Source organism: Nannospalax galili, unplaced genomic scaffold, assembly GCF_000622305.1.
Source record: "Nannospalax galili isolate Female #2095 unplaced genomic scaffold, S.galili_v1.0 scaffold847, whole genome shotgun sequence".
In the NCBI taxonomy this organism is placed as follows: domain Eukaryota; kingdom Metazoa; phylum Chordata; class Mammalia; order Rodentia; family Spalacidae; genus Nannospalax; species Nannospalax galili.
Window position 1 is genome coordinate 378,462 of NW_008356498.1, and position 12,228 is coordinate 390,689.

The 12,228-nt window shown below is 44.8% G+C and overlaps 1 protein-coding gene across 1 annotated transcript in view; it reads left to right on the forward strand.

Annotated features, from left to right (window-relative positions):
* The window catches only part of LOC103751277 (KH domain-containing, RNA-binding, signal transduction-associated protein 3), a 173,171-nt gene that overhangs the window by 479 nt on the left and 160,464 nt on the right, over positions 1-12,228 (forward strand). The window contains exon 2 of the mRNA XM_029556953.1: positions 6-87. Within this exon, the coding sequence (XP_029412813.1) occupies positions 6-87 (82 nt within the window). The remainder of the gene's footprint in view (positions 1-5; positions 88-12,228) is intronic.

Sequence of the window (12,228 nt, forward strand, 5' to 3'; positions counted from 1 at the left end):
TGGAGGAGAAGTACCTGCCCGAGCTGATGGCGGAGAAGGACTCGCTAGACCCCTCCTTCACGCACGCCCTGCGCCTGGTGAACCGGGGTGAGCGCCGGCCGTTAACCGCCCGGGCCCGGCGGGGCTGCGGGGAAGAGCGGGGCGAGTGAGGGGCTCGGCGGGGAGAGCAGCTGGGGCGCCTGCTGGGACTCGGGGGGAAACCGTGGGGGACTCTGGCAGGCCCACGGGAAACTTCTGGGTGTGGGGGCTCCGTCGGAGACGACGCCGACTGGCTCCACTGGAGACGGGGACTCCGGGACCTGGGGTGCTTGGCGTATCCAAGAAGAAAGAGCTGAGGGAAGGGGGCCGGACTTGAGCGCATCCGATGCGCTGGGGGGTGAAGGGAACAGGTGCTTGGGTTGTTCGTGAAGTTTGGGGTCCGTGGAAGGGGGTCGGAAAGGTCAGATCTTCCAAGTACCTTGGAGGAGAGGACCCCAGCGGGCCCAGGGAGGAGCCCAGCCCCTCTGCCACTGTCTGTGAGTCTATCTGAACAGCTGGGCAGGCTGCAGTTCCTGGGGGCGGGCACTCTTGCCAGCCTGGCAGGCAGGCGGCCCTTGGAGGACTCAGTTTGGAAGAGGAAGCCCTCCGGAGAGCCCCCTTCTTGCTCGCCCTTCCTGTCTTTGAGAGGCGCTGGGCTGGCGAGCCTCATTGGTAGCAAGCTTGGAGGTGTAGCACATTGCCCAGGACGCCTGTGTGGGTTTCACTCCCCTCCAACCAGCGCTGGTGGGAAAGGAGCCTGGAAGTATTGAGGACCAGGGACTCGGGTTTATGGAGGCACGCCTACCCAGGACAGTCTTCCTCCGGCTTGCTCCTCTTCTGGCTTCCTGAATCTTCTGCTGGGATGGAAGGTAAAAGACGCCTTCCTCCTGGGGAGCTGTCTGCTGCACCTAGGTCCAGCGTACGTGTAGATGGGCTGCGGACTCCTGGGCTGCTTTCTCAGAGAAAAGACAGAAACGCTATCTGGTTAGATTGTTACGATTTATGAATCACTCTGTGCAGTGGTTCCGAGTTAGGGGACTGCTTCGTGCTGTCAGTGCTGGCCCGATCTCCTTTATTGTGAGGCAGACATATTCTATTTGTGTATAGATACCTATATTTTAAAACCACGACCTCTGCCACTTAGCTGTTGCAGACAGTTGTTGGGAGTAGGCTGCTTGTCCTCCTGGGAAGGCAGGAGACACGGTCTCCATGAATTTCAGCTTCTTTGAATTGTTCATCAGAAATAGGTTTACAAACCGCCCCCATTTTAATTACCTCCTATGTTGATTAAGAGAATGGATTGTGAAAAGGTAATGAGCATTTATTCCTAAATTAGAGAAAAAGAATTTAAGTTGTATCGTCTGGTTCCCTGAACAGTTCTGTAGTTAGGTTCGTGCAGTAGGGTTTGTACTCTCTCTATGATTTACATATATCTTTTGTTGCCTGCTGGGCTGTCATTGCTGAGAGAAATTTCTTTGTACATTGTGTGAGATCAGTGGCATGAGAAATGGTCCCGACTGTAAAATCAAGTGCATTTTTCCTCATAAAGAAGCCAAATCAAACTTGGATTGTACTCAATTAGGGAAAACAGTTTAAAAGGGTAATAAGTTACCTTTAAGAGGCAGAATTATTTTCTGTGCTGTGTGGCTCTAGTGTTTGATTGTTAATACAGTCAGGATTCTTTCTGTTCCTGTGTTTTTACTAGTGTCAATGGCTTCCAGTTACCACAATCAGATATCTGGGACTTCTCGGTCTTTTCTGTGTTCTAGATGTTAAACTTGATTACTTCTCTTTTCATCAGGACTATAATTCTCATAAGAAGTACACTTCTCCCCAGTGAAGGAAGCTCAGATGTTCTTCTTACTCTGAGTTTACATGACTTCAGACCAAAGCGCTTTTCCTCAAATCATAGACTGATATCCAGAATGCTCAGCTCTCTCATTTAAAATATTAATTATAGTCTGTTATGTAACCCTTCCCTACCATTACAAGTACCTTTTTAAAAACATAGTGTCTAAAGTTGGAATCGGGGTGGTTGTTGGGAAAGTTTGACTTGAAATCTGATAGCCACTCTGTTAGTGGTTATATGAAAGTGGTTATATGAATATATATATATATATATATTACTTGCCTATAAGGAGAGTATTTCTTAGAGGTTCACCGGAATCTACCAAGCACTGAATCCTGCATTAGGGAATGGCCAGCACTGCGAACTTGACTTCACTGGGGTGCTTCATGCTAGATATTTCACAGTTAATGTCTCCAAGGTTAACAGCCCTCAACGTTTTGTATAGCATTTATAAAGTTTCCAGGGCACTTTGAGGCACATGCTATCTAGCTCCCTGTTAGGCACAATAATTAGTGCTTTCTTGGAAGATGGATGAGACCCCAGCTGCACATCAGTTTGCAGACAATTTGAGAATTAATTTGATCCCTGATTTTGGGTCTTGAAGCCCATTGTACCTTCTACTTGTAACTTTCCCCCAAAAGATGAAATACAAATCTTCTTCCATGTTAATTTATAGCCCTTCTGAAATCAATACAGTTATGATTGTCCTGGTTGATTTAATGCAAGAGAGGGAAACACTGTGTGTTCTTTAGGAAGACTGATCTTGATTAAAACAAAATAGTTTCCTTCTGTATTTCACCGAAGATGCAGATCTTCATTGTGGACTTACCTAACGATTTAATACTCAGGCCAGGGCATTTGTGAATTAAAACCCTCTGGTGACCAGTATTTTAGTTTAGTAATCAGCACCTTACGATAATGGGACAGTTTATAAATGAGATGTAGTCATTTCAAAATGCAGTATTCATAAACATTGATCAGCTCCCTCTCTGAGTTATTACCATTTTAACCATCTTTAAGTAAGAACTTGCTTGAGCAGGGATGACGTCAGACATCTGCTTTTCAGTGTAGGAGGGCTTTTACATGTTTTCTAGACCTGTGTTTCATGATGGGTGTTAATTACTGAGTTTATTTTTATTATCTAAATGTAATTGGCTCTCTTCTGTTTGCTCAAATGTTTTCTTGGCTCTCTAACAGAAGTAAGGGTGATGTTTACTTGATGGTAAAAATCAAAGAAAGCAGGTTTAGTATTCTCTCTTGGTTCCCTGCTTGCCTCCAGACACGTGCGTGGGGCGAATTGACATTGTATTTCTTGCTAAGGAGGTTAACTGGAGATGATGATACTGTTGCATGCTTTGTATTGGTTTTGCTTTAGAGTTATCCTGGCTTGCTAAAAACATCTCCAGTATGTTCTATGTTCAAATTTAATCCAACTCTCCATTCTAGGTTTGGATGGCTTTCTGTCCAAGGTTGTCTGAGGCATAACCCTGTGTTTTTAATTATTTGGTAATGTATGAATTGGTGGCTGATCCCTGGCCAAGTAATATTTAGTCGTTGTTGGTTACAGAAGGAAGTGCAGTGAAGGACTCAAGAGTAGGAAAGTCTGTGTGTCCAGATGGATAAAAGTCTACACTGGTATTTCAAAGATACAGTTTTTATGTTACATCAGTTTACATCTCAAACATTAGGGCTTGTTGCATTACTGTGTAGAGGTACAAATGTGTATGGGGAGGCTCAATAGGTCATGTGTATTTTGTTGTAATTCACAAAACTCAGTGGTTTGACATCCAGGGAATCCCTTTCAGAAAATATTTTTGGTTTGCTTGAATGTGGAAGCCCAACAGTGAGATTTGCGGGTCCTCCCTAGATGTGATGCTTGCACGCTGCATCCCAAGGAGCCTGCAGTCATTTAGTTTTTAACCTGTTCCTCTTCTGGTTTTTAGTGTTTTGGGTTTATTTGGTAGGGAATAGATGTGGTGGTGACTCAGTTTCAGGTAAGCTACTTCTGAGTTTTATTTTGTGCATTAGGATTCCAAGGTGATTCTGTGATGGCGAGTTACAGTGCTTTGACTCATGGGCTAGCATGCATGCACGCTAGGCTTTTGTGCTGGGCCCTGGAGAAGAAGGAAAAGCAGTCTCTGCTCTGAGAGACTAAACCTGAGTTTCAGGTTTAGAAATGTCTTCTTTCCTCGGGAGCTTAGACTGTCAGCTGCCCGGAACACTGAATTACTGGAGTTCAGACTAACAAGACTAGTGCTTCTGTTCTGCACTTCTCTGACCTGGGTGATGTTTGTAATCCTAATACTGCCAACATCCTTAGGGATAGAGAGATCTTTAGGCCAGTTTTTTTTTTTTCCATTGTAGAGACTAAGAAGACTTTGACAGGTAAAGCAACTTGCTCCAAATAGCATACTTAGAAGATTCCAGAGGGAAGTTAAAGCTGTTGGTTTCACCATGCCATATTGACCCTTGGAGGTCTGAAAGGTGACGTTCCTGTGAGACTGTTGGCTCATGACAGGTGGAGACTTGAAAAGCCTGCTGTGTTGATGGATTGCTGGTTCTTTTCTCCTTGATCACATTGGTTTGAAGGATGTATGATGCAGTGCCCATTTTTGTACCCCTGCCCCTCAGGTGTCTGTGCTCTTTCCTCCATCCACCTTCTTCCCTCCACAGAGGGGGAGGCCCCCACTGCCCTTTTCCTGGTCTTTAGTGGTGCCCAGAGCTGAGCTCTGCCCTGGTGTGAGTCCTCTCATAGTGTTTGGATCTCATCTCTTTCTTGCTAGGTGATTGGGAGCAGGTTGGAGGCAGACCTCGTCTCACATACCCTTCTGTCTTTAGCACCCAGCATCTTGTTTGATGAACTCCAGTCTTCATTGGGCTGTAATTACCTTTCAGATAGAAGAATTTGAAAGTATGCTTGGAACTCAGCACCACTCTCTAAGAAGTCTGCTCCTTACCTTTTCTGTGCATCTGCCTTGGGGGGCTGGGAAGTCTCTAACTGCACAGTGAGGAAGGTGGTTCATAGTGAAATGCAGTGTTAGAGCAAGCAGAAGAGCATGCCAGGATCCCGACTGTGGTAGAACGGGGGTCCTTCCCTCTGAGATAAGGAGATGTCAGATCTCCTTTGAATCAGATGTTTGTTTACTTTTATTCTTTCTGAGGAACTTGTTCAGCCAGTGCACTATGTTGCAATTAGCTTTCCTTCCCTAAACCCATAATGGGATTTTTCTGGGTTTTATAAGAGCCAAACCAGAATCCTGGAAGCCCCTGGCTGAAGCCTTATACGCCTTCTGATCTGAAGGAGTTTATCCTCAATCTCAGGTGCCATCCAGAAACCTAAAGCCAGAGGAACAATTTGAATTGCAATTGAATTGAATGCCAGCTGCATCTTAAGTATCTAAGACCCCCTTGCCCATTGTCATGAGTCCTACCCAATGAAGAGAGAACGACAGATGATTTTATGAAAGCACTAGACAGTGTGTTCTTAGCATTGGGGATAATGATCGTAACTGATTAAAATGCAAGCTGCCCCAGTGAGGGCCTCTGCTTTCTGTGCATTATCTCCCAGCCATGCAAGATCTTGCAAGGTAGGTAGATTTTATCCCTGCCAGGCTGCCTTTGTTTTGTTTTGTTTTGTTTTGTTTTATTTATTTTTTCAAATGCAGCAGCTAAGGCTCCAAAAGGTAACTTGGCTCAGTCAAGGAACAGAGCTTGTAAGTCATCAGGCTGAAATTTTAAATCAAAGCTGCAGTTTTTCGAAGGGGGAAGGGGTAGCTCCTCTGAGAAAGGAGATAAAAGGTATTACTCAGTGTTGTTTTTAAATCAAAGTTTCAGTAGAAGCCCACTGGGTATTTGCATTGGTGATGAAGTTTTAAAAGTGGTGTCTGGACAAGCACTTCAACAGGAAGGCAATCCTGCTGACTCCTCCGCTCTCCAGTATCAACTTCAGTCATCAGTGTTCACAGTATGGAGTCTGAATTGTGTGTACATCTCAGGGGTTGAAGAGAATAGGAAAACAGAAAGCTTGGAGGTGAAATTCTCGCTCAGGACCTGCCTGCCTTGAAGGGATCTCTTAGAACCACAGACCTCTCTGTTTTTTAATACCTGGTTTATCAGGAAACAGCTAGCTGGTTGAGAGTAGAACAGAGAGTTATAGTTGGTTTACAGTATTTTAAGAAGTTCTCCATCCTTTGAAAATAGGGTAAACAAAGGAGGAAATGTCAACATGCAAGATCATATTTCCACAAATGATGGCTTTGGCTTTCTGGAAGGGAATATACTTAAATGAACCTGCCTTATAATTGCTAATAGGCACAGCTACTATAACCAGGAACTCTTTCTTATTTACCTGCTTTATGTATATTATTTCATTGCAGTCTCAAAGGTTCTTTAAAGAATCAGTCATTTTACAGGTGAGAAGACTGAGGTCGGGAAAGTCAAACGATAAGTAGGTAGTTTCATTGCCGTCTGGCTGCCTTTGCTGTTTTCAAGTGGGCTCCAAATTGTAAAATACCTTGCTCAGTCAAAGCGCAGAGCTTGTAAGTAGTCAGGCAAACACAAAGCTGATCAGGGGTGAAGCAAGTTTCACACCCTTAGCTGCCCAACCCCAGGGCATTAGTCCATGTGTCTGGGAGCATCAGGTAAAGATGGAAGAGGTTACTGTGTCTGGAATGGCCTGTTTGACTTTAGGGGGGATTTTGGTAGTACAGCTCTTGAAATTAACTGCAGAGCTTTGCATGGTAATCTGGTGGGCAGCGCGGATTACTTACTGTTCAGAGGGGCAGCCTGTGACTAGAGCCATCATGGAGACCACGGTGGCGGGCATGTGCTTAGGGACACCGTACCTCACAGGGACCAAGTTTGTAGAAAGAGCGATGTGACTATGGAGGGTGATGACTTTGTAGTCTGTGTCAGTTGCTTAATTTCTCAGACCCTCAGTTTTCCATCTGTGAATTGAGGACCACATTCTGTATTGCTGCTGTTTTACACATGTGTTGCATGACACATAATATGTGTATACTTATCATTACCTGCTGTTTTTATAGATGTCCCTGAGACAGGTGTGTGAGTACTTGGTACATTTTCTAGACATACAGAGAGCCTAGTGATATGTTAATGCATAAATCCTAGTTCCATTGCTTAGGGTAATTTTATGATTTTAGAGTGATTTTAGTTTTCTAACCCTGGAAATATTGGAAGAGAAATTCATTGCTTAGGCAGCGTCTTTCACTTGTATCCGAATTAGCAGCTCCAGTTGATTTCATTATGCTCCTCAAGACTCAGCACCTGAAGCCTAAATTTAACCAGTGGCGCTTTAGAGCCTGTTTGTGACTGCACAGCTTGCAGCATGCCAGGACACTGCAGCCTCCACAGCACAAGATCGCTTACTCTGAGTTGGAAAGCTGTACATTTCCACAGTTTTTCACCAATCAGCTCCTGCTGCTGCTTTAAGGATTTTAAAGGTGTTCTGGAAGATTGTTGATGCTCTTCCTTGCCATGGTTAAGGGCCTGAGTGTGTAAGAGCATCCTGCCTGAGCTCCCTTTTCTGTATGATTTTTATACTTGGGATCACTGTTGGGTCCAGGTCCCATTCTGGGATTACAGGTACAGCAGAGGGGCGGGTTTCCGTTCCCTCCCTTGGTCACTCTCCAGTGCTGTCCTCTACTTTTCCTCCACTAGATGGTGCTCCACATAGCTAGGAGACCTGCTGCCACCAACACTAGCAGCCACTCCAGAGCTGAAATTAGTACTGGGACAAGTTGCAAAGCTGCATGCATTTCTTTTGATGTTCATGGGTTTGTGTCATTTTTTCCATATCCAGGATACTTTCTAACCTGTATTTGTAGGACACCATGTCCTATTTTTGTCTTGTAATCACAGTTTCTGGACTTCTGATGTGGTGCTGTGCAGTTTCTAGGTTCCTTTTCACACATTTCTTCTTTTAACCCTGGTGGCTTGCTCTGTCGAACTAGCTTTGTGGTTCTCATTCTACAGATAAAGTAATGGTGGTTACGGAGTTACCTCACTGTTTGAGGTCATGTGGCTAACTTAGAGAAGTCACTGTGACCTAAAGAAAAATCATTACAGCACTAGATTGAGACCTTTTTCTCTAAAAGATAGTACAGTGGTCTGATTTACAGCTGCTGGCTATTGCAATCTTTTTCTTGGAGGAGAAAAATCTCAGTTTTCACAGTTAATGTATAACAAAATCTTGGACTTGTGCAAGGAAGCAATGGCAAGAAAAGATTTGTCAGCAGGTGTGGCGTTCCTGCCTTCTGTTCCTTCAAGTCTAGTCAGTTAAAGGGCCCGTCATTACCAGGTACAAAACCTTGGAAGAATTTTACAAAAAGGCACAATTCTTTTTTTTTTTTAAATCAATTTTTAACAGGGCTGAATGCTGGATTACTTTATCTAGAAAATATAAAATTCAAAAAATAGTTTTTCATTTATTCAAGTAATATGCGTTGGCCTTTGAATATTTAATATTGCTAAATTGAACTGGACAAGTTACTTTGGTATCTGAGCTGGTGTTCCCTCCTCTGCAGAATGCCAGTGATGCCCAGCTTGCTGGTTGTCATTGCGGTGAGCTGACAGAATATCTGACATGAGGTGATTGCATGCCTGTCTTGTTGGTCCTCACAAGCTACCTGTGGTGTGTGTTTCAGACCTCGACTCTCACCTATCTGCCAGTGCAGAGCAGGTATCTCCTTTTGAGGGGACGGGGCGGGGTTATCGTACTGTCTGTCAGCCTTTGTCTCTTCAGTTCAGTTGAGCTCAGAGAGCATACCTGGACGTTAACCACCACTTAGAAGACCCGCCCTCACTTTAGCTCCCGTGCTGTGTGTAAGCCACATTTAGCAGAAAAAGACCCTGGCATCACACTCAGACCACTTTTCAGAAAAGCATCACTAAGTTTAGTGTCAGCCAAACTCATGAGAGCTCATGTCTCAGCCCAGCTTTGCTTGGGTGTGGTTGTAGCCCTGGCCGCACTAACCCCTTCCAATCTCACTTTCTTGCCTGCAAGATGCTGGTTGGACAAAGGCTCTGCAGTGTTTGTGGTGTTTAAATGACATGCTGTGACAAGCCCCTTGTGTGGCAGGCACAGTGAATAGTGCAGTCTGTCGCCTGCCATCTTCTGCTTCACTGTTACTTTTTAGGTAATAGAAGTCCATCTCTTTTTAAAGATTCCTTTCATCACTACACGCATGTATCTGTGTGTATATGCTTGTGCTTGTGCTTGTTGAGTGCCCAGAGAGGCCAGAAGAGGGTGTCAGAGCTCCTGAAGCTAGAGTTATAGACAGTTGTGGGCTGCCCAGTGTGGGTACTGGGAACTTAACTTGCATCCTGTGTTAGAGCAGCAAGCACTCTTCACCACCGAGCCACTTTTAGTCCCTTCTCCTCGATTATTTCATTGCATGATTGTAGTTGTCCATGAGCCAGTGAGGGAGGTAAATATGTTAACAAACCATTTCCAGAGTGCTAATGCTGTCCTAGAACTCTGGAGATCTGGCACGCCCTGGCCTTCCCTAGCACCAGGTAGCTTTCCTTTAAAGAGGTATGGAGAGACCATTTCAAGGCCGGCAAGACGCAGTGTGTGTAACTCTTCTCACACCTTCCGGTTCTGAGTCGCCTGTGTCTTTCCAGCATCTTCATTTTCTTTCTCGTGGTGCTGTGGTGTAGCTATTTATCTGTCTCCTCTCCCTCCCATGTTCAAGATGCTTGCTTTTCTTCATGGCATTGAAGATTTATTCGGGAATAATATTAAGCTTACACAGGAGTCCCAAGAATAATACAAGAGCCCTGATGTGGTCTGTGGGGACTCACCATAGTTAATGTTTGGTGTACCTTGCTTCTCATACCCACTGTGTGCGTGGGCATTCATTACTCCCTGATGTAAGGTGCCTGTTGTGTTCGTTTACGTACCTCAGTGTATTTCCTAAAACCAAGGGCCCTCTCTTGTGCCCCCACTGTGTGCTGAAGTTGAGCAGTGATGCCGGCCTCTTACCTACGTGCCACGCCTTATTTTGCCAGTCGGTCCGTGTTTGCCCCGTAGGGGCTGCAGTTCAAGGCCTCGCATTGCATTTGGTGTTTTAGGTTGAACATTCCTGTCTTCTTCTGCCTCTCAGGAGATGCCAGTGCTTGGGGCTGTCTGATGTTTCTTCCTTTGCACTTTTGTGGAGGAGATGGCGTGTCCTCTGAGCACCACGGCTGTAGTGCCAGACAAGCATCGCCTCGTGTTGGTGGTCAGTTTGGTCACTTGATTGAAGTCGTGCTGGTCATATTCCCTGTAAAGTGACTGGTCCCCTTTGTAACCGCTTGGTACTTTTCTGGGGAGACTTTGAGACTGTAAATATTCTGTTCTCCGTTAAACTCTCCCTCACAGATTTTAGCACCTGTTAATGTTTCTTACCGGAAATACTGCCTTTCCCATTGCACTTATAAAATGGCAATTTTCTAACTCCTTCGCTCCATCTGCACTTATTGGTTGGCTTTCTACTGAAAGGGGCATTTCTTTCCTTTCTCCTCATCTCTGTCTCTACCTCCTCAGTTTATCTCATTGATCTTACACATCCAGAGAGTACTCTTTAATTCAACTGGGTATAAACCTTTATTGTAACATGTAGTCATTGTGAGCCCTCTACCCTGATCCCTTGGTCCTTTTGATGGGATTATCCCACATGTTTACTGGCATACTGTATGTGTTTTTAACCAAGGATGTATCAGAAATACTTGAAAAAATAGACTCTTTGTTAAACATGTGCAGACATTTTTCTTTATAGCTAAACAATATAACAGCTATTTGTGTAGTGTTAGATACTGATATGTGATATAGGGATGATTTAGTGAACATGGGAGGATGTGTGTAGGTTAATATGTCAGGCCATTTTATATGGGCATCTATAGATTTGGACATTTGAGGCAGAGCATGCCAGGAGGACTCTGTTGCCTTTGCTTTCCCATGTCCTTCTGTTCCGGGGCTCATCCTTCCTTTGCTTTGGGCCCAACCTTTTCTTACGAGGTGCCCTGGTTTCTCTGCAGAATGCTGTTTATAAACCCAGCCCTGCCTACTGAGGTGTCAGTGATCCCAGGGCCCCTTGCTCCAAGGTGTGATATGAAAACCAAAGGGTAGTTTTGAGGCATGCCTTCTCTTAGACCTTCACTACTATATCAAGAAAGCCACATGCATGATGTGTGAGTGAGTGTGTTTGTGTTCTGATAAAGCTTTATTTATAAAAACAAGTAGTGTGCTAGATTTGCAAGTCAACCTACCCCACACTGCTTTAGCTTAGAGACTGAGGACTAGGTTTTGCATTACCTGGGGCAGCCACAAGAGGGACAGAATAAAATTTACGTGTATGAATTAGTTGATGATAATTGTGAGGTATATCTGTTGCTATTAACTTCTCTTATATAGGTCTTTTGGATATCTTGTGACTTGACAATACAGTTGTAAGATGGGAGTCTTTTAAAGCCATTTTATGTACAACATGTGATGCTTCACATATTACTATGTTGAGGGAAATAATATTTGTATTTTGACAGTAGGTTTTCTTGGCATAGTATGATAGTTTTCTTCTATCTCTCTTCTCTCTCTTTCTGTCTCTCTCTGTCTCTGTCCGTCCCTCCGCCCCTCTGTCCCTCCCTCCCTCCGTCCCTCCTTCCCTCATGCATGTACATGCCATGAGTGTAGAGGCCAGGGGCCTAAATCAGGTGTCTTCCTCAGTTGCTGTCTATCTTATTTTTTGAGACAGGGTCTTTCACTGAAGCTGGACTCTCACATGCCATGAGTGTAGAGGCCAGGGGCCTAAATCAGGTGTCTTCCTCAATTGCTGTCTATCTTATTTTTTGAGACAGGGTCTTTCACTGAAGCTGGACTCTACTGATTCAGCTAAACCTACTGGCCAGCAAGCCCCAGGGAGCCTGCTGTCTCCACCTCCCCTGTACTAAGTGCTAGGACCACAGGCAGGTGCTGTGGTACCTGAGTTTTTACATGGGTGCTGGAGATCCAAACCCAGATCCTCATGCTTACATGGTAAACACTTTACCACCAGAGCCATCTCTCCAGTCCCAGTTGCCTGAAGGCAGGGCCACGTCTGGACCTTGGTGTGTCTAAAGGCAGGACCACAGTCTAATATATTTTAAAAAGGACTTATTCATAGCAGTGACCAGTGGCTTTTATCAGGAATGATCACATTCTCAAAGCAAAGCAGGCCATTAGGAATGATCACCTATGGGGGAAACGCAGTGCCTGCCCTGGGATGCTGTTGGATGGGAAGCAGAAGCCAAGCCAAGGATGGCTACAGCAGCAGCAGTAGCTTAATATGGAGATGTGATAACACCCACTTACAGTGTCTCTAATG